This window comes from Plecotus auritus, assembly GCF_963455305.1.
Source record: "Plecotus auritus genome assembly, chromosome: 6".
Taxonomy (NCBI): Eukaryota; Metazoa; Chordata; class Mammalia; order Chiroptera; family Vespertilionidae; genus Plecotus; species Plecotus auritus.
The window spans coordinates 101,322,956-101,343,786 of record NC_137773.1 but is presented as its reverse complement, the minus strand read 5'-3'; the positions used below and the strand labels follow the sequence as shown (position 1 = coordinate 101,343,786).

Genomic DNA, 20,831 nt, shown 5'->3' with positions numbered 1-20,831 from the left:
CACAAATCTACCTCCCAGCCTCCAGGGTCAGCTCTGTGAGCCTGGCAGCAGTGCCGCATGGCCTGCAGGTGTCAGGGAACAAGGAGGAGGAGCCTAGGGCAAGGAGGTGACAATTGCAGCCCGGGTTCCTGCCCATTGGCCCAGGGTTCGCAGTGGGAGCAGCCGCTCATCCTGATCAGCTGAGCGGCTGCTCCCACTGTGGTAGCGCACTGTCCACCAGGGGGCAGCTCCTGCATTGAAATGCTGGCAGAGGCCATTATTCCTTTCCTGAGCCCGTCCCCTGCAGAGCCTGCAGGTGGGCACCATATCTGAGTCTTCATCAACCTGGCTATCATTGTTCACCTCACCCTCGTGATTCCCTGAGACCCTGCCCCACCCAACATTTGGACCCACTCAAAATGTTTCCAGTGGCTTTTCCATACGAATGGCCTGTCTTGGCTCATGCTTCAGACATTTCTAAAATTTCTCAAACAAGCAGCATTTGGCCTTGGTGTGCTCCATAACTATCACTAACTAGCCCTAGGCCCGGCATCAGTGGCAGCCGGACTCAGTTTGCAGCTTGGCCCCTTCTGGGCATCTCTAAGCCCAGCACAAGTAGCAGTCATCTGCAGATCTCTTTGTAGCTCATGCAGGGTGGCCTGGGCAAAACATAGGCAGTGGCTGACCTTGGTCTGCACCTTCCTAGAGGTCCCAGAGCTAGCACACCCTGTGCATAGCTTCAAACCATAATGAAGCACCTAATCATCTCCACAAGTGACACACTCAAGGGGGGTTGGGGAGGAATCTGAGGGCACCAGAGCTCTGCTGAAGTAAGTCCTGTTCCATGGGGTGGGCAGATATCCTTCACAGTAGTCGCAGCCAGTCCTTGCAGCTGACTGGCCTGGGGGTAAATCCCTCCCATTGACTGCCAACAGCAATCAATGCTCAACTGCAACAGGAGGGTGTACATGGCCTACACAGTGTGAGGTAGGTATATGGGGGCACCTGGAGTGCACAGCTTGGGTGAATGGGGAGGCTGTGCCACTGGATCTACAGGACACGTACTACATAAGGCCAGTCTACCAAACTGGAAACGAACAAACCCAAGTTCTCCTGCGAACTCTGTGACCTTGAGCAAGTCACCTCCACTTCCGTGTCCCCACCTGTGAAACGGAGGCTTTCCATGCACTTGCTGAGGCTCCTCATGGCTCGCAGGTTCAGGTATTGTTGGTGCGCAGGAGGAGATAAGGAACACACTTTCCTCCAAAGAGTAGCTGCAACTTGAGTAAAGATGAGATGCTGGTGAGGAAACAGTAAAACACTTCAAAAGCACAGAGGGTTGCCAAGCTCAGCCATGAACCTCAAAGCCAAGCTTCGTTGGGTTCCTTGTGAGTCAGCAGTGCTGCCAGCAGATTGATTTCATTTCCAGCAGATTGAACCAGAATGTCTTGACCTCTTGGGGGTAGGGGTGGGGAGTCTGCTCAACCTTGAACTCCGTGCTGCAGGCAGGCAGTGATCAATAGCTGCAGTTTAACCCTTGCTCTTCTGCCTCACGGCAGAGAATCTGACTCAGAGCCCACCCAGGTCCCAGGCCTGTGGCTAAGAGCCCCTTTCAGGGAGGCCCAGGAGGTTCTGAGGCTTTGCCCTTCCCCCAACCTCCCTAAATGCACACTTTCCCCTCCTCCAGCACCTGCTCTCTCTACCGTCCCCCAGCCAGCAGTGACTGGGGACTCTCCAACCACCTTTCCAGGCTTGGCATTGACGTGGCACTGCACTAACTCGTGTCACAGGCAGCAGGGATTTGAGAGAAGGGAGAAGAGGACCATACAGGGGGACACTAAGACCATCGAACTTCTGGAGGCATATTGTCGTTCTGCTTCACATTGCAGCTGGGAAACGAGGGGCTGGTATCTCCAAAGCCATACATACAATCAGCAGGTGGCTGAGATGAAACTGGAAGCAGGTTTCTTGATTCCCAGTCGGCACCAGCCCCCACCTGATTCATTACATTATCTCCCTCCTTGATCTCAGTGGAATCGTGCATAGATTTTAAGACTTGTAGATTGCTTTATAAGGTTTTGAATACCCAAGGAAATAGTCAAGGGAAATGACAACTTGGATGTCATCTTTCAATGTCCCTGGGGCCCCCAACTTGAAGTGTTTATTCTCCAAACTTCTTTACCTCTGTCTGTACCTCCCACAGGATACTTCTGTTTCAAGAAGGCAGTATCTGAACCTGGTGTATCTGGATCTGATCTCTCTATATATGAAAGAGAACTTACCTGCTCCCTTAATAAACCAGGTCCACTCCTTCAAGAGGAGAATCTTGACTAGACTGACCTCCCCTCCCCATGGGGATCAATGCTGAAAACGCAGCCACCCCCAAACAGTGGCTCCTTATTCTCAACTGATCCAAACCAGACACAACATCTTTCAATTTCCTGTAGTTCAGCAAAGAACCAGGCCAAGACATTTAAACAAGGGCCCCTCAGCAGCTTAGGTCGGCGGGGGGAGAGTAACATGAGACCAGATAGAGGCTCATCAAGTCCAAGTCCCTGGCTTTCAGTGGGGGGAGGGAGTACACTGGGAGTAGGGGTACTGTGTTGGGGGGTAGTGTTCCCTATTTCCCAGAGCCTCTGTGAGAGCCTGGACTAAACTGTTTGTGCTCTGGGCTCCTCCCAATCCTTTTCCTGCTTGGTTCACCTGCTGACTGATCTAGAGTTGTGAACCTAGTGTTGTGGTAGATCTTCTAGCCCAGCGGTCGGCAAACTGCGGCTTGCAAGCCACGGTTTGCTGCTCTGTTGACTAATGAGTTTGCCGACCACTGTTCTAGCCTGTTCCTAGCTCTGCACTCAGTCCCAAAGCCCATTCCTCCTCCTCACCCCAGAGGGTGACAAACACTAGGCATGTGGCAGGCACTGAGTTTTGGTGCCAGACTACAATATGGTAGGATCCCACAGCCAGAGGAAATTAGGTCATTTAAACAAACAGGCAGCCGAAACCGGTTTGGCTCAGTGGATAGAGCGTCAGCCTGCGGACTGAAAGGTCCCGGGTTCGATTCCGGTCAAGGGCATGTAACTTGGTTGCGGGCACATCCCCAGTGGGAGGTGTGCAAGAGGCAGCTGATCGATGTTTCTCTCTCATCGATGTTTCTGACTATCTATCCTTCTTCCTTCCTCTCTGTAAAAAATCAATAAAATATATTTAAAAAAAAACAAACAAACAAACAAACAGGCAAAGGAAAAGAAAAACTAAATGATGGCACACTCCTATAACCAAGGAGGCTATTTAATGGATGTAGCCTCCCCCAGAACAGCATGTGAGAATCACCAGTGAGACTGGCCGGCTTTCAGCAAAGCTCAGCACTCACACTATGAAGCTGCTCAGTTCTCCTGGAGCCCCACATGAAAGCCACGTGGGTATAAATGTTGGGAGTGGGGGTCGGGGTGGAGAGGCATGAAAGAACAAGAAACTCTATGCAACTAAAGAAGAGACAAGGACAAGCACTTGGGTTTTTTCTTTTAATTATTTACCAGATAAAAAAGAAAAAATAGTGATTGTATCTCTTCCCTCCCAACATTTCAGTTGACTCAGGTCCAGTGGGAGAGACATTTGTTGAAGAGTGATTTGAGCTCCTGGCCTGGAGCAAACTCTTCCCCTCGCCCCGCACCACCTCAGGTAGAGGGCCAGGAGTGGCTCCAGGCAGGACTTGCATGGTGGCAGCAAAGTGGCAGTGTGGCTGTCATCATCTTCTCCGTTGCCACAGCATTCAGACTCTCTCCTGTCTGTCCCACTACGCCATCCTCCCCCATTCATCAAAGGAAGTAGGAAGTTGGGCCTGAGGAGGCAGGGACAGGTGGAGAGCAAGACTGGGAGGCATGCAGCAGATCCAACAGAAGGCCCTGATCTTCTGCTTCTATTGCACAGCCTGGCTTAGGTCCCCTGCCCTGAGCAGTGAGCACAGAGCAAAATGCTTCTGAAATTCAAAGAACCTGTTGTTGTGCCAGGCTCAAGGAGGGGAGGTGTGTTGTTGTGTGGCTTGTTCTGATATATACCGTATATATCACCTTTAAGTTATTCCATGATGGGGCAAGGCAGATTATGCCTCTTTAAAAAAGCATACGGGATTTGGACACTTGGGGCCCTGCAGTCACCTGAGCTTCTCCCTCTCAAGTTCAAAAGTCCAAGAATAACCCTTTCTCCAGTCAGATCTTCTCCTGCTACGATAGAAGAGGCAACAGCGACCACCACCACACAAGCTCCCTCCACATGTCATGCTTCTCAGCCACTCAGGGTGACCTCTTTTTCTAATACCTGGAGGATTTGACAAATGACCCTCAAAAAGAATCTTTTACACTGTATGTTTCTGTATAAAGTGGCAGCTGTTTGATTCTCATTCTTCTCATTACCAGTGAAAGAGTGGGACTGGAACAAGTTCCTTAACTGACCTTACAGACAGAATACATTCCTCTAAGAAACAGTGGGGGTCAGGGGAGAAGACTGATTTTGATTTAGCAAAGCTGCAAATCTTTCACCTCCATTGGCTGAAACAAAACTTTCACCTCCACTGGTGGGTGAAGACAAACCTAACTGAGCCAAAGGCAAGAACTGCAGGCTATGAGAGACGACAGGTCAAACACAGAACTGTATAAATTGTGGCACTATAAAGATGACAAGGCAGGTCCATGATGCCAGCTGGGAGCAGGCCTCTGGAGCACGCTTCCAGAAACTATCTGTCCTGTAGTACGGTAGCATCCAGATAAATCAGAGTGGCTCTCCTTCCTCCTCTGAGAGTTTCTCTTTTAAATAACTATGTACACACATACAAGCCCGGTCTCTCTTTTATATGAAGGTCCTTCACTCGAGGGTCATACAATGGCTTTAGAGAGTCGGTTCCAATTGCCTTTTTGGAGATTTACTGCTTGGGACCAAACCTGCAAGGAGAAAAAATGATGAACATGATACCAGGAAGACCTTTAAGATGGAAGCATCCCAGTGTTGAAGGCATTGAGTCCTAATATAAATAAGAAACCCGCAGCTCCCTTACCGGGCTCTGGTACCCTGGCAACTAAGCAACTGGGCTGGGACTCATCAACCCTGTGTGGCTCTGGTCAGCCAGAGGGCCCCACGCCCACCAGCAACCCTGGGAATACAGCTCCATACCTCCATCTGATAAGGACAGTTTCTCAAGTTCAGCTTCAAGTTCAGCGTCCGAGATCCTAGGGATAGGCACACTGTTGGTATAAAACAACTCATGGGGGTTGTCGGGCAGATCCAAAGGTTCTTTGGTGGTATCCTGAAGAAGGATGTCCAATTCCTTCTCTAGTTCCTCATTGTCAAAATCTGGAAAGAAAAGACAATATGAGAACATATACTGCCCAGGGAGAAAATGCATTTAGGAGTCAAGGACTAGGACAGCACAACTCAGCTAAGCTTTACAAAGGAAGTCCAAGCCTGCTCTGGCTGGGTGGCTCAGTTGGTCGGAGCATCGTCCCGTATACCAAAAGGCTGTGGGTTCGGTCCCTGGTTGGGGCGCGTGCGAGAGGCAACCGATTGATATTTCTCTCTTACATCGATGTTTCTCTCTCTCTGTCTCTTCCTTCTTCTGTCTAAATATATCCTGGGTGAGGCTTAAAAAAAAGTCCAGGCCTCCTTGCAGGTAAAAGAAAAAATCATGTGGCTGGCCGGTGTGGCTCAGTGGGTTGAGTGTCATCCCATGCATCAAGAGGCCGTTAGTTAAATTCCCTGTCGGGCGGGGCACATGTCCAGACTGTGGGCTCCATCCCCAGTAGGGGCATGCAGGAGGCAGCCAATCAATGTTTCTCTCTTTCCCTCTCCCTTACTCTCTCTCTCTCTAAAATCAATAAAACGTATTTTAAAAAAAGAAGGTATATTTTGCTAACCCCACAGAACTGACCCTGCTTCCTCTTGCCTGTGAAGAAGCATCTTCCAGTCAGAAGCCTAGTCAGCGGGAGGAACCGACAACTCCTTCCAAGTAGCCTGTGAATAAGCCCCAGAGAGAGGGCAGGAAAGGAGAGCCCTGCCTGCACCAGGAAAGGCAGATCCATGACCAAACCCACCAAAGTACAAGGGAATGAAGTCCCCTTAGGAAGGAAGAAAGAATCACAGTGTCCACTCACCTAAGCCATTGGTTACCCCACCAGCCAGAGTCTGAGAAACTTCATCCTGGGTGTCGCACAGCTGTAAGGGAAAGCACAGGCCTTGAACTCTGAGTGGTATCTCTTTGGGTCTCAGTGTCCAGGGTTGCAAAGTAATGTTATCCCATCTGAAAATCAAGGAAAGCTTCCTCAAGTTCACAAGAGAGAGGCCAGCTTGGGACAAGAGGAAATTCGAGAGTCCCATCTGCCCTCAGTGACTTCCTTCTGCAGAGTCCCTCCCAGCCCCTTCCCGTACCTCTTGAATCTGATCCACCAGGCTCTCTGCCTTCTCCACTGTGACATCCTTCATGGAGAGTTTTAGGGCTCCTACCCCAGCCTGATACGCATTGAAAACCTAAGGAGAAAGCAGTTATTAGTGCAAAAGAAGAACTTTAAACAAAATACATACAATGTTGTTTCTCTCCAAAGGTTATCTTTGGGGTCTGAAAATTGAGGGTTATTGTTAAGCTGATTAACATTGTTTCATCTCCAAAGAACAGCTTGGGTGTTTTTTTTTGCTACCCACGCTTGATTCACCCCACGAACCCTGGGGCCAAAGCTTCCCAATAAAAGAGGCTCAGGCAGCCATATCCTTAAAGAACCCAGGCTTCCTCCAAACAGCAGAGCCGCAGTGGAGGGGATGAGTGGGTGCCAGACGGACCAGACAAGTACTGGAGCAGAGGGGCAGTGGCTACCATCTGATCCGTCTGGGAGGCATAGATCCGGTCCAGGATGCCTTGAACGGTGTCCAGCTTGGCATGCAGGGCCTCAATGCGCTTCTCCGTCCGCTGTTTGGCTTTGAGAGACCTCAGTGCCTAGGGGAGCATGGAGACTTAGTCAGGGTCAGACTGGGCAGAACGAAGGGCCAGAGGAAGACAGCTGTTCCCAGATGCTAAGATCATCCTAGGCCTCCTTATTTGTAAAATAAGCTGTGGTGCCTGGGCCACCCTCTCTGAACTGCTGAGGCACCTGTCATGCCAGCCCAGGGCGCAGGTACACAGCTGGAGGGGAAAGAGAAAACTTACCAGCTGCTTCTTTCCTGCTCGGCATGCCCGGCGGGCTTCTTCCTTACACCTATGAAACGAAGGGACAGAGTGGGATGACAATGCACAGGATGGGGTGGCAGGGTCCTGAAAAGTCCCCAAGAGCAGTACTGAGGTAAGGTGCCTCCAGATCTGAAGATCAGTACATTCCACTCAATGGCAAGAAAAATGAAGCCCGACAGCTCACTACCAAACTCTTGCAAGTTGAAAATTAAGCTTGAGAACCCACAGGGGGAGAGCATGCCAACAAGGCCCCTGGGAGCCAGGAGATAGGAAATAGATTCCTAACACCAAAGACGACTTTGGACACATCCCGTGGGTTTCTCCCAGGTAAGATGGAGTGAACAAGTACATCTTAATCCAGTGTCTATAAATCCCACTTTTAGAGAAGTGTTCTGTAGCAGAGATGCCTTGTACGGTCATGTAAGGGGAAAAGCAGGAGTCCCTCAGACACCTCTCAAAGGCAGAGACTTGCCTCATTCACTATTGTATCCAAGTCCTCAAGACAAGGCCTAGCTCAAAAAATATTGGGCAAAGGGATACTGGTGTGGGAGAGCATAAACATAATGTGATTGGTCATAATCTTTGGAGGAAGACTCAAAATTCATTTTTTCTCCTTTGTGATATTCTGTGCTTTCCATGATTGCTGTATTAATCGGTGAGTAGTTTTGTAATTAGCAAAAACAAAACAAAACCAAAAACAAAACCCTTTTATTTTGAAGAGCCCACAGACACCAATTCTTTGCTGGCTGTGGGACAGCAGGGTGGGTTGGGGCACTCGGCTCAGGGGTAGTTACCTCTCTGCTTCCTGGGATAAGGACTCCACTTTGCGCGAGAGCAGCTGTTCACTCTGCATCAGCTGGTACACCCCAACATCTACGTCGTTGACAGGAGAGACCTTGGCATGTGGCCCCCGGGCAAACTTTACAATCTAAGGGACAGGGACAAATTACTGCCGCCCCTCCCACAAATGTTGAGACATCCCCAGGCAGGAATGCTGGTGGGCATGTCTGCACATCCTCAATGAGTCATCGGGGAGTCAGTGAATGAACCGCTGAACTCCATACCTTTTCCCCATTCTGCTCGAGGACTGTGACTCTCTTCTCTTTCTGTAGCTGCAGCAACACCAAGTAGAAGGTCCTCTCGTCGGGACAGGGGCCCACACAGAGGGTGCTCAGCTCCGACAGGGCCACCACAGGGTGGGAGGAGAGAGGGGAGTTCTGATACAGACGATACACCTCCTCAGCCTTCTCCTGCAGGGAAGGCGAAACATGCTCACAGGCCTGACCACCACCCACAGAACCCAGTGAGCCCTGACACCCTGCTTCCAAACAACAATCACTCAGGGCAAGAGCAGAGGGTGCCAAACTGTCTTCCCTAAAGTGGCAGCTTTGGAAAAGAAAAGGAATTTGTTTTTTTTTAAAAGCTGAAGGAGTTTGGTGAATATGGTTGAAATGAGGTACACGATATATTGGAAGCCAGCGCTATGCTTGCACCCCATCTGGGACTTTATGTTTAGGTGTCTCCTTGGCGCATGGTTCCCCAAGGGAAGAATGAGTGGAGTGGTGCGGTGTGGTGGAACGGCCAGGAACAACAGCTGATGCCTGGTTTCAGCCCCGCCTGTGCAACCCCAAACCAGTCAGTCTCACTGGTGCTCAGCATCCCTCTCACAAACTGAAGGCCTCTAAATCCCCTTCCAATCTTGGTCTGTCTGTTTGTATGCCAACTGGCAATACTGCAAATGAGAACATTACTGTTCTCAAGAGAGAAGGATGGGACAAAGAGGTAGGAAAGGGTTTTTGCGAGAAGTCCAAGAAATAAAGATTCCAAGGAATAATGTCCGTGTTCCTCCTACATGCGAGTTACTCTCTTCTGCACACCAGAAATATTTACTGAGGTATTCACAGAGCACTGTGAAAATATAGGGAAGGAATATCCAGGAATTTGGGAGGAGAGGGGAGTTCTGGATACAGACGAGGTTGATATAGGAGGTTGCTTGGCAACAAATGGTTGTTGCAGGGTGAGTGAGTTTCTAGGTGAAGCAAGTGGGAAGGGCATTTGGGAAGAAGGGTGATCAAGAGCAATGGCACGAAGTCTGAGTCAACATGGTATTTACAGATCAGATGGGAAGGGGAAAGAGTAGAAGCTCTTCATCCTGTACAAGTGTAGTATCTCCTATGCTGTCCTTCATTGGGCAGATGGTGGGGAGTCAATGAAGGGAAATGACATGGTTAGATTAACAGAGAGCTAGCTAACAACTGGGAAAGAATGGATTGTAGAAGTTTGGCTTAGAAGAAGGGGAACCATTTAAGCAAGAGGATATGAGGGACTGAACAGGGACAGAGAAAGGATGGATTTAAGCAACATTTAGAAGATAAAGCTGGCAGGCCACGGTAACTGGATATGAAGTCTAGCAGGACTCCTGGGTTCTGGCTTGAGTGGCTGGGTCGATGTGATCCTATTAGTTAATAGCAAGAATACAGGAGTAGAAAACATATTTTAAATGAAAGACAAAACATTCTTGTTGGATTTAGGATGCCTGAGGTACATCCAAGAAAACCTACACAGATAATTGGATATACAAACCTGAAGTTCAAGGAGACACCCGAACAGGAGATAGAAGGTAATTAAAATCACAAGGAAATTCATAGAGTAAAGTAATAGACTGAAGGAAGACCAACGTTTAAGAGATGAAGGAGCTCACAAATGGGATCCAGAAACAGTGCTCAGGAAGAACCAAGGAGAACCCATGGTATAAAGACAACCAAGTCAAGGAAATGGAAAATTTTAAGGACTGGTCAACAGTGTCAAAGGCAGCAGGAGTCTAATAAGATACCACCTAAAGGTTTCCTTGGATTGACTGCCCCATCAGAAAACAACACTTACTATAAAGCTACTGTAGTGAGAACAGAATGGTATCAATACACAAATAGATTAATGATACACAACATTTTAAATAAGTGATGTTAAAACAACGGGTTATCCATTTGGAAGAAAATAGTGTTTCCTCACCACATATACAAAAATAAATACTGAATTATTGAACTTTAAATAGAGAAAATGAAAGTGTAAAATAATTTGAAGAAAATATTTTAAAAATCTTGAAGTAGAAGATGCCTTCCTAAGCAAGACCAAGAATTCAGTAGCCATAAAGAAAAATTTGAGCCCAGCTGGCGTGGCTCGGTGGTTGAGTGTCGACCTATGAACGATGAGGTCATGGCTCCATTCCTGGTCAGGGCACATGCCCGGGTTGTGGGCTCGATCCCCAGTGTGGGGTGTGCAGGAGGCAGCCAATCAATAATTCTCTCTCATTATTGATGTTTCTATTTCTCTCTCCCTCTCCCTTTCTCTCTGAAATCAATAAAAATATATTTAAACAATAAGAAAAATTGGAAACATCTGACTACAGAAATAGGAAAACTTCTATATGGTAAAGACATCATACATAAAAATAAAAAGCAAACAAGAAACTGAGAAACAGTATTTATAGCCCTAAACCTAAATACACATACACAAATATATATAATACATAGATAATTCCTATAAATTAATATAAAAGATTAACAATCCAATATAAAAACTGGACATAAATAGGCAATTCACAGAAGGGGATATGTAAATGGCCAATAGATAGTTGGAAAGATGCTCAAATCTTTTGCTTTGATGAATTACCATTTTTGTTCATCAAATTGGTAAATTATGAAAGACTGATATTATCTAGTACTGACAGAGGATGTGGGGAGACTGGACATGTAGTCTTAAAGAAAGTGCAAATTAGTACAAATTTCTGAAAAGTAATTTGACAATTTATTATAATGTAAAATGTACATATACATTTCCAGAAGTCAATTCCATAAAAATAAAAGTATAAGTACATAGATGTATGGACAAAGCTGTCAAATACATATTTTTTTGTAACAGAGAAATTGGAATGACTTAACTGTCCCTCCATGTGGTAACTATTGCATAAAGTGTGCCATATCTATAGATTATTATGCAGCCATCCAAAAGAATACAGTAAAAATCTATATTGTGTAGGGACCTGGAAAGATGCTCATGATACATTAGAGTGAAAAGAGCAAAAAGCAGATTGCAGACCAACAGATAAAATAAGATTCCACTTCTGGAAAAAAATGGAGTATATGTGTATACATATGTAGGTATGTGTATATTCATTTATTTATTCAACAAATATTTATTGACTCTGTTCCCAGGGTCCCAGCAACTGCTCCCTTCTGGTAGAGGACAATAAATAAACAAGTAGATAAAAATTTTCAGGAAGTACTGAATGCTAACAAGAAAATAGAATGGAAAGTAATATAATAGTGTGAGACAGGGTCAATAACAAATGTCTGTTAACACACACACACACACACACACACACACACACACACACTTGCCTGCACGTCTGTGCATGCACATGGGAAGGGAACATAATCAAAGAGATGGAAATGGGATGAACAGAAAGGAAATTTTCATTTCTTTGTATACTTTTTTAAGATAGCAAAATCAATGGGCAAATTTTTCTTTTTGTACTTTTTTCAAATAAAAAATGACTGGTTGCTTTCTATGACTAGACTTGAGAAAATCAATTTACCTCAGAAGTAGGTTTTCTTTCTTTCAGAAAATATCCAGATAAGACCCTTTAGTTTCAAGGAGATAAACAAGTCTCCATCCCAGGAGAAAATAGTGAAGTCACCAAATATTAGAAAGCAGAATGAGATTAAATATTACATGTTCTGTTTAGTGACATAAACTGGGTACAGATATAACAGGACCATGCCCTTACAGAGCTAGATTTACTTTTCTACTTAAATAGGATTAAACTACATTGCTGCCAAATATTAGGTGGTTCTTGGAAGACCTATGTAATTCCACCTCCATCTCTGCCTTTGCTCTCAAAAGACTGAGTCCAAAATTTGTTTTTGGACTCATGTGTGGGGATAAATGGATCTATCTCCCTTTGCTCCAGGCTGGAGACATTGAGGTAAGACTGCACAGAGGAATGGGGCTTGGCCCAGAAACACCCAAGCCCTTATAGTTTCTCCGGGGCCTTGGCTAAGCCCTTGGCTAAGCACTGAGTCGGGGGATAACCATGAGCGGGGAGGTGGAGTGTCGTGGGGCAGAGAGGTGTTCCCCTGAAGAAAACAAGTACTGCTCAGTCAAAAATCCTGGGGGACTGGGAGAGGTGGTAGATTGGGGAGGCTTCCTTCTCAGTCTGAGGCAGAGAGGTTGGAGGTCTGTTTGAGATGAGGAGAAACGAGCTTCTCTTGGGGCAGGAAAGGGGATTCTGAGCTGGATCCAGCTGTGTGGAAGCCTCCAGGGCTATGCAAGGACCCTGATGTTGGGTTTGGTCTGCAGTTTCAAAAGTAGCTACGTCTGCAGTATACTTTAGAACTTCTGCAAAGTAGACAGTTCAGGCAACTTGTATTCTCTCTCTTCCTCCCCCCACTCCCCCCACAACCTCTCTCTGTCTCTCAAAGGTTACTCTAATCTTGTCCAGAGCAGTTTTGGTGGAGTGGTAGGGCTGAACCAGTGGGCACTAGGTCAAAGACAGTGTGGGAGGCAAGGAGGTATGACAACAAAGCTTGGATGAGAAGGACACAGAGCAGGAACTAGGCAGCGGCCCAGGTCCCACAAAGGAGTCGAGTGGGTTTAGAGGCTGAAGGTGGTGAGCACCAAAGAGAGGGAGATGGAATATACAGATCAAGGGCTAATTGATGGGACGGGGGCAAGCAGTGTAGGAGCAGACTCAAGAGTCCATGTGGAAGAGAGGAAGGGCACTTCACCCTCTGGGCTCTGCCCAGGAGGAAGGGCTTAGAGGAGGTTAAGTGGAGGTGGAAAACAGAAAACTGACGGTGCTGATGCAGGAGATTCTACCTTCCCCATGAAGTGTCTGCAGACAGTGGGGAGGGCAGAGAATGGAAGGAGCATGTGAGGGGCTGGGCCAGGACAAGAAAATCAGGCTGCGGAGTGGCTCTGAGGGTCCTCCTAAAGCCCAGGGCTGTGAAAGGGGACCCAATTTTGGTGATAGGGTGACTTTCTCTGGCAGGGATGGAGACTGTGGGGCTGATCTAAGGTGGTGGATTTGCTGGTGCCCCTGTTGTGGACCGGGAGAGTGGCAAAGGAGCTGAGGGTACTGGGAGGGAAGCAGGCATAGCTGCATGCTCTAGGCTGGGTAGGGAAACAGGCCAGGAGACTGACTGACCAGGAGAACAGGACGGGATCAGGGCCTGGTGGCCTGTAAGGCCTTTAGTTAAGCTGGAACGGGGAAGGTTTATAACCAGAAAAGAGAAAACCTGAACCTAGTTTGCTGTTTTGGGGTGGGGGTGGGAGGCACCAAAGCTGACAGTCACAAGGTCCTCAGGAATTCTGGGAAATGCTTGTCAATAACTACAGAAGGCAAAGCTTTTCTAAACTTTTAGCTTATCATGAATCTGTACAAATATAGAAAATAATCAATTTTCCTAGTATGTTACTGACAATTCCTAGACAGAGAATCACCTTTGAGATGTAGCAGTCCAACTAACAACTAAATAATGCTACAGAATAAAGTACGGAATAAGGGAGGTTAGGTAAACTCAAGTTATTGCCCATCACCATGTAAAAAACTATGTTCTTCTAGTGATGCCTACAAGGTGTGTGGAGGAGCCTGTCAGCACACCAAAGGACACCCAGACCCCTCCCTTCTGACACCCACCTTAAGCAGCTCCACAGCCACGAGCACCTCCTCGGCAGGAACCTTATTATCCCCCAGCACGTTGGAAAGAGTCCACTTGAGGGGCTTCAGCAGGAAGACTCCGACCCCCCAGGAGATCCAGCTGCTATCGACACTAGCCATGAAGTCTGACTCCCGCTGCAGCTCCCCGCGACTGCAAATAAAGGGCATACAGTAGGCGTAATGCAATGTCCCATTCCAGTCCCCACATACCCCAACACCAAATGAGGAATCTGATCATGACCATCAACACCAGTTATTAGGCAGCTACCCTGTGCCAGCTACGATGAGCAGCTACTATGTTTATGCTCCAGCTCTCAGCCTCACAACTCATTTTAGCTAACGAGAAAATGGAGGGGCTGAGAAGGTGGAGAGGCCAAATCTAGACTATAATTTGGCTCCAAAACAGAAACTCTCCACTAAGACTGTAGAGGCACTGGGGTTGCAGGGCCTATGATGAGACTTACAAATGGAGCTCAAAAACGATAAAAATGAAAGCAATAATGGATCACTATGAAATGCAAGTCATAAGAATACAAAGAATTCAGAGAAAGGGTTTTCTGCTATTCCCAGGGTAGGGTGGAGAGAAGACAAGTATTTCATGGTACTGGTAGTAGTAGCTACATTTACTGATGCTTACCATGGGCTAGTCACTATGCTAAGGGCTATGCAAGGAATATCTCTTTAAATCCTCAACATAAACCTAGGTACAATAATCATCACCACTTTATAATTGGTCAAACTAAGCCTTAAAGAGGTACACACTGGTCCGAGGTCAGAGAATGTACCCATTGTCGAATAATTTAAGCAAGTGGCAGAACTAGGATTTGAGCCCAGGCCATTTGGCCCTCAAGCAAAGCTGTTTACTATGCTATGCTGCTTCCATGGAGCGTATCTTCCTCCGAAATTCTTCAGGTTCCAGATGCCGTCAAACACCAGGAAGTGCCAACAGTCAGGAAAGGAGAAACTGAGGTATTAAAGGACTCTGCATCGGAAGTGGTAGGGGATGGTCCAGTTGCAATAAGGAAGCCCAGACCGGTCCTGTCCCTCAGTGACATCTTCAGCTACTGTCTCCCCTGCATCCCACTTCAGGCATGAACTACAACTCTGTCCACAGTACACTTGCTCAGAAAAGAGAACTTTCAGAAATAGCTTGTTCATCCATCCATGTCAGCCAATGGGAAGGTGCTGGGGAGAAGGGAGACTTCCGAATCAGGAAGAACAGCAAGCTAAAAGCCTTGCAAAGTTGACTGACTTCTTCATTCACTGAGGGAGGCAGGCACGAGGCTGGCTAGGCTGCTCTCAGTATGATACATACAATGTGAAGTGCAAAAGATTTAGAATCAGAAGACGAGGGTCCAGTCCTGGCATTTCTCTAACTAGCTGTGTAACCCCAAGTAAGTCGTTTGGTCTCTCTGAGGCTCAGTTTTTTTCTAACTGCTGAGGATAATTCTATCAGGTCAGATGAAATGGTGTATGCAAAGTATCTACACACTGTGAAGTGCTATTCGTCTATTAGAAATCCATGTTATTGCCTCAGGTATCCCAAAACACTGTACCTGTCGCACAGGCAGCACCTACAGGACCTCCTCAGAGCGCCGAGATATTCAGTAAGGCCCTCACCATCCGGCATGTACTCTGCTCCAAACAGCCTGTGCCAAGGACAAGCCAAGATAGGCCAGACACATGGCTTGTGCTTGCGGCTGTTGGCAAGATCCCTACAACTTGGCCTCTGCCCCACCACTGACCTCTTCTTACTTCTGACCTTTCCTTAATTCAATAAATCTCACTGACCTGTTCTGGGGTAATTACACGTGGGAGGCCCTATGAAATAACTCCAGAACGGGGTTCCAGTCCAGACAGATCACCGTCACCTCTGCTAGGCTGGCTCCTCCTCTTACCGTCTGGATCGCCTCTAATCGGACTATCCCCATACCCCGTCTTCCATCTCCCCGCGGACACCCCTACCCCTGCCTCCTTGTCTTCCTCTTCCTTCGCCTATGAACCAACACGGAGGCTGCTCTGAGGCAGACCCCGGGCTGGGCGCGGTGCGCCGTCGGAGAACCCGCGGACCACTGCCCTCGGGGAGCCGCCCCCACCCCAGGCCCGGGCCCGGGCCCGCCCTCACCGCAGCAGGTCCTGCAGCACTGTGGCCAGCCCCAGCGGGACGCTACCCTTGCGCTGAAAGGCCTCCTGCAAGTCCCGCAGACGCAGGCGCACCACCCCCTGGCGGCGGCTGTGGCTCAGCACCAACGGCGCCCAGAAGCCCATCTTGCTGTCCCAGTCGGTGCTGTTCACCTCGCGACTCCTTTTGAAAGCGGAGAACAGGAAGGACATGCGCTCCTCATCCTCCTCCCACTCGGGGGGCAGTAGGCCCGCCGGGTCTCCCCCGGCCGGGACTTCGGCCTCCCGCTCCGGGGACCACATCGGAACCCCAGCCCCGCCAAGACTCCGAACACAAGCCCGGCCCGGGTCCCCTTTCGCCCTAGTTCCCTCCCGGCTTCCGTTCTTTGACCACCGCCTCCTCTGTCATTACGTCACCGTCTCCGCAGCGTGAAATAAGGCTCACACGTCTTCACGGCGCATGCGTGGCCCTGCCCCCTCTGCGCCTAGAAGCAGAATGATGACCCCATTTGCGTGGCCCGTCCTCCCGCCGTCTTTGTGCCGAAAGAAAAGCTTTGCGCATGCGTAGCGGGTAGGTGCGTATAGCGCACCCTCACGAGTTGTGGTTTGTGGAAGCATTTTATAGAGGAAAATGATAATGCCTCCAATTTGTGGTTTCAGATAGTGGAACTGCAGTCCCGCTAAGGGGCGCCAGAGGCGCTCGGATGGCACGGGTGGATCACCATCTACCGCTTCCCGACCTACCTTACTTCAGATGTTTAAACTTCCAGCATACTTCCTTTACCATAATGTCAGCGGGTAAGTGGGTCGCCCACGCTCTGTGTCAGTGCATACACTGATTTGAGAGGTATATTAGCTTCTACTACTCTTCTGGCGATGTAAGAAATGTCCAAACATATAGAGAATTTTTCCGAGTTTATTTGAGCCAAACTGACAATTGCCTGGAAGCAAAATCCTAACGGAATGAGAAAATGCTTCAGGGAATGGCAGTTTTGCAATTTATTGTGTACATTAGAATCAAAGGAGGAGGCATAAGAAGGGTTACATGGTGGTAGATTAGGGAGGCGGGAGAAAGCAAAGCAGGGAAATCTGAGTGGATAAAATGAAGAGACAAATACTTCTTTTACATCGGTGGATACAGGATAGTTAACCATTGATATTTACAGCACATACAGATGGTGTTTGGGCAACAAGATAATGATGAGGGGTTCTGTGGTCTCATGCTCTGGTGGGAGATTGCGCCCCGAGAGGTCTGGGAAAGAGGGATTACTCTGACATTCTAAAGGTATGTTAAGGTACATGCAAAAAGACAATAGGCCCAGTTAGGATAAAGATTGACCTTTGTCAAGGAAGATACCAGCCTAGGATGTAACTACTCACCATGACTCGCTTTTAGTTAAGAAGTTTTAATTTCAGACCGTCCCATATGGTTACGTTCAGTCTCTGAGTTTGTAAGGCTGCCATGCAGGCCTCCCTGAGTTTGTCAGGTTTAGTATTGTCCACACTCCCTACTGCCTGTGCTGAGGTGTTCCTGTTTCCTTCTCAGTATCAATATTCTGATCCCTTAGGATGGAGCTCAATTCTGATCTTCCTTGAAACCTTCTCGGACAGTCCTGACTCATTGTTGATCTTTTTCCTGGACTGTACAGTTTAGCATTTACTATTCTGTGTCCTGTTCCCTCATTCCCCAAGGGAAGGTACAATGACATATAGTGGTGCTGAAGAAGTATGTCATAAGCTGAAAAGTGCATAACTTGAACCTCGCCCTTCTAATACCTTAGAACTGTGTTAGAATGAGAGCTCATATGTATAAGATTCTCACAAACAACTTATGAGCAATGAACATGTGTCCAGTGTGTTAAGAATAAATTGATTTTCTTTTTCATTTAAAAGGTGAAAGGGATTTGTTTAATGGAACCATGTAACAACCACCAGAGTTGAATATGAATCTGGCCTCTGCCACTCATTGGCTGTGTGACCCTGGAGATAAAATAAATAAATAAATCAGAAGGTAGAGGAATATGTTAAATGAAACCGGAGATTGCAATCAGCAAGTCCAGACGGTGGAATTCTACTAGATAATGACTTTGTTTCCTCAACAAATAACGGCAAAAAAGAAACTTTAATGTGCAATGTTATTGCATGTGATTTGGATCTAACTTGCACAAACAATAAAAAATTTGTCTATGATAATTAGATACTTTCAATATTAGCTAGATACTAGTGAATTATGTTGAACACAGTGATATGGTGGTTATGTTTTGAAGATACATCTAAAGTATTTTTGAGGAAAACTGTATGATATTTGGGGTAGGAAGTAGGGTGGGGGACCGTAGAGAAATATCAATGAGTTAAATTTCATACTCTGTACTCAGCACTCAGCACTTAAATATCATTCAGTTGTTTTAATGAATAAATGAATGACCTTGCCAAGCCAGTGTGGCTCAGTGGTTGAGCATTGACCCATGAACCAGGAGGTCATGGTTCAATTCCTGGTCAAGGCACAAGCCTGAGTTTCAGGCTCAATCCCCAGTAGGGGGCATATAGGAGGGAGCCGATCGATGGTTCTCTCTCATCATTGATGTTTCTGACTCCCTCTCTCTGAAATCAATAAAAACATGTATTTTTTTTTAAAGAAATGACCTAGACCCACATTCTGGTTTAATCTCTCTTAATAAATAGCTGCATGACCTCAGACAGGCCAATTTCCTCTCAGAGGCCTCCTCTGTGAATTAAAGGTTTCTACACTATGATCTTGAGGTTTTTTTCCTAGCACCCACTCTCTAATTCCAAATTTAAGATCTTCTGTAGATGTGTGAGTGACTGCAGGAGCTCTGGAGAGGTTGAAGAACAAAATGTCACCTAAACATCACCGTATCGTGGCAGTGATATTTATTTGCTGATGCCCCAATGTGTTTTTGGTCAGATACCTAAGCAGCCTCACTCCAGCCATAATGCACAAACTTGTCTGAGGGTTCAAACACTGTAGCACTTCTGTAATGCTGCACGATGCTCCGTGTCCTCTCTCCTGCTTGTTGGGGATGCCTCGTCATTTTTACAGAAATATGCATGCCCTGTTACATTATCCAGTTATTTCTAGTTCTTATCTCTAGGAGTTACAGCATTAGAACTTGGCTAAAAGAGGGATGAGACAAAAAATACATTGTACATAATCTATGAGATATAGAGAAGAAGCTGGGCTTGTTAATATTCAGGCACCACTATGTTCTGGAAGCCTTCTCTCTTCCTGCTCCAGGCTGGATTTGATGTCCTTCCTTATCTACACTAATAAAAGTAACATGCTAATTGACCGTACCTTCGCGATGCCCACCAGCCAATCAGGAGTGAGTATGCAAATCAACCCAACAAAGATGGTGGGTTAATTTGCATACGCAGGCGCCAAGCGGCTGGGGCGGGGCTGGACGCAGGCGTTCCACACCACCCCAGCCACTCCGGGCCTCTGGGCAGCATGGGAAGGAGGAAAGGTGGCTCCGGCCAGAGCAAAGGTGGCGCCGGCAGCCAGGGGAAGGAAGGCCCATTCTTGCACGAATCTTTATGCATCGGGCGTCTAGTCTTTCTATAACCTTGTATACCTCTCTGTCATTTTATGTGCCACATTATTTGCTGTTTCCATTTACGAGCCTGTCTCTCTGACTAGCTTAAGAGACTTGTTGGCAGAAACAGTGTTCTTAATTTTGTGTCTAGCACAGTGCCTGGTATATCCTAAGGATTCCGTTTGTTGAATGAATGAATGAATTTAATTAATCAAACTATGAGTAAAGAAGTAATTCCATCAAGGCCTATCCTTTATCCTAAGGACACTTATCCTATCTAATAAAAGAGTAATATGCAAATTAACCACCACTCCACTACACCCACAAGCCACGCCCACCAGCCAATCAGGAGCGAGTATGCAAATTAACCCAACCAAGATGGCTGTGGCCACGGAGTGAGCAGGAGGCTTGGGTTTCCCTGGCAATGGAGGAAGCTAAGCTTTCTGCACACCCTGGCCGGCCCAGGCCTCCACTTAAGGCTACAAAGTTTCAATTATAGAAGATAAATAAATCCCAACTAAAATGGTAGCAGCCATGGAGCTGGAGAGAGCAGGAGGCTTGAGTTGCCCTCCGAGATGGAGGAAGCCAAGCTCCCGCAGCCCTGGCCTGCCTTGGTCTCCACTCAAGGCTACAAAGTTTCAATTATGGAAGATAAATAAATCCCAACAAAAATGGCTGCAGCCACGGAGCAAGCAGGAGGCTTGGCTCCGCTCAAGGCTACAAAGTTTCAATTATAGAAGATAAATAAATCCCAGATACCAGGGCCTCCGCTTGGGTCGCTGGGGGGCGTGGCCAGCCTGCAAACCACCACAGGCCCCTTGCCCAGGCCGCCCCACGCCCCAAGGAAACCCCCACCCTGATCCAGGACACCCTTCAGGGCAAACCAGCTGGCCGCCACCCATGCACCAGGCCTCTATCCTAACTAATAAAAGAGTAATATGCAAATTGACCATCACTCCAACACACAAGATGGCTGCCCCCATGTGGTCAAAGATGGCTGCCCCCATGTGGACACAGGATGGCCACCACAAGATGGCCAGCAGGGAGGGCAGTTGGGAGGGACCAAGTCTACAAGGGAGGGCAGTTGTGGGTGATCAGGCCAGCAGGGGAGGGCAGTTGGGGGCAATCAAGCTTGCAGGGGAGGGCAGTTAGGGGTGACCAGGCTGGCAGAGGAGGGAAGTTGGGGGTGACCAGGCCTGCAGGGAAGGGCAGTTGGGAGGGACGCAGGCCTGCAGGGGAGAGCAGTTGGGGAGGG

The 20,831-nt window shown here is 47.6% G+C and overlaps 1 protein-coding gene across 2 annotated transcripts; it reads right to left on the bottom strand.

Moving 5' to 3' along the window:
- Positions 1-3,486: 3,486 nt before the first annotated feature.
- Positions 3,487-16,426, bottom strand: CHMP7 (charged multivesicular body protein 7). Of its 2 annotated transcripts, none has more exons than XM_080671740.1 (10): positions 16,027-16,426; positions 13,881-14,052; positions 8,248-8,433; positions 7,978-8,111; positions 7,163-7,211; positions 6,833-6,952; positions 6,394-6,492; positions 6,120-6,180; positions 5,143-5,322; positions 3,487-4,913 (listed from the first exon to the last, which is right to left on the bottom strand). In XM_080671740.1, the coding sequence occupies exons 1-10, from the start codon at positions 16,323-16,325 to the stop codon at positions 4,861-4,863; spliced, it is 1,353 nt and encodes a 450-aa protein (XP_080527866.1). In that variant the 5' UTR covers positions 16,326-16,426; the 3' UTR covers positions 3,487-4,860. The 2 variants fall into 2 exon arrangements, with proteins under 2 accessions (XP_080527866.1, XP_080527867.1); XM_080671741.1 differs by having other exon boundaries at positions 16,197-16,422.
- Positions 16,427-20,831: the final 4,405 nt, after the last annotated feature.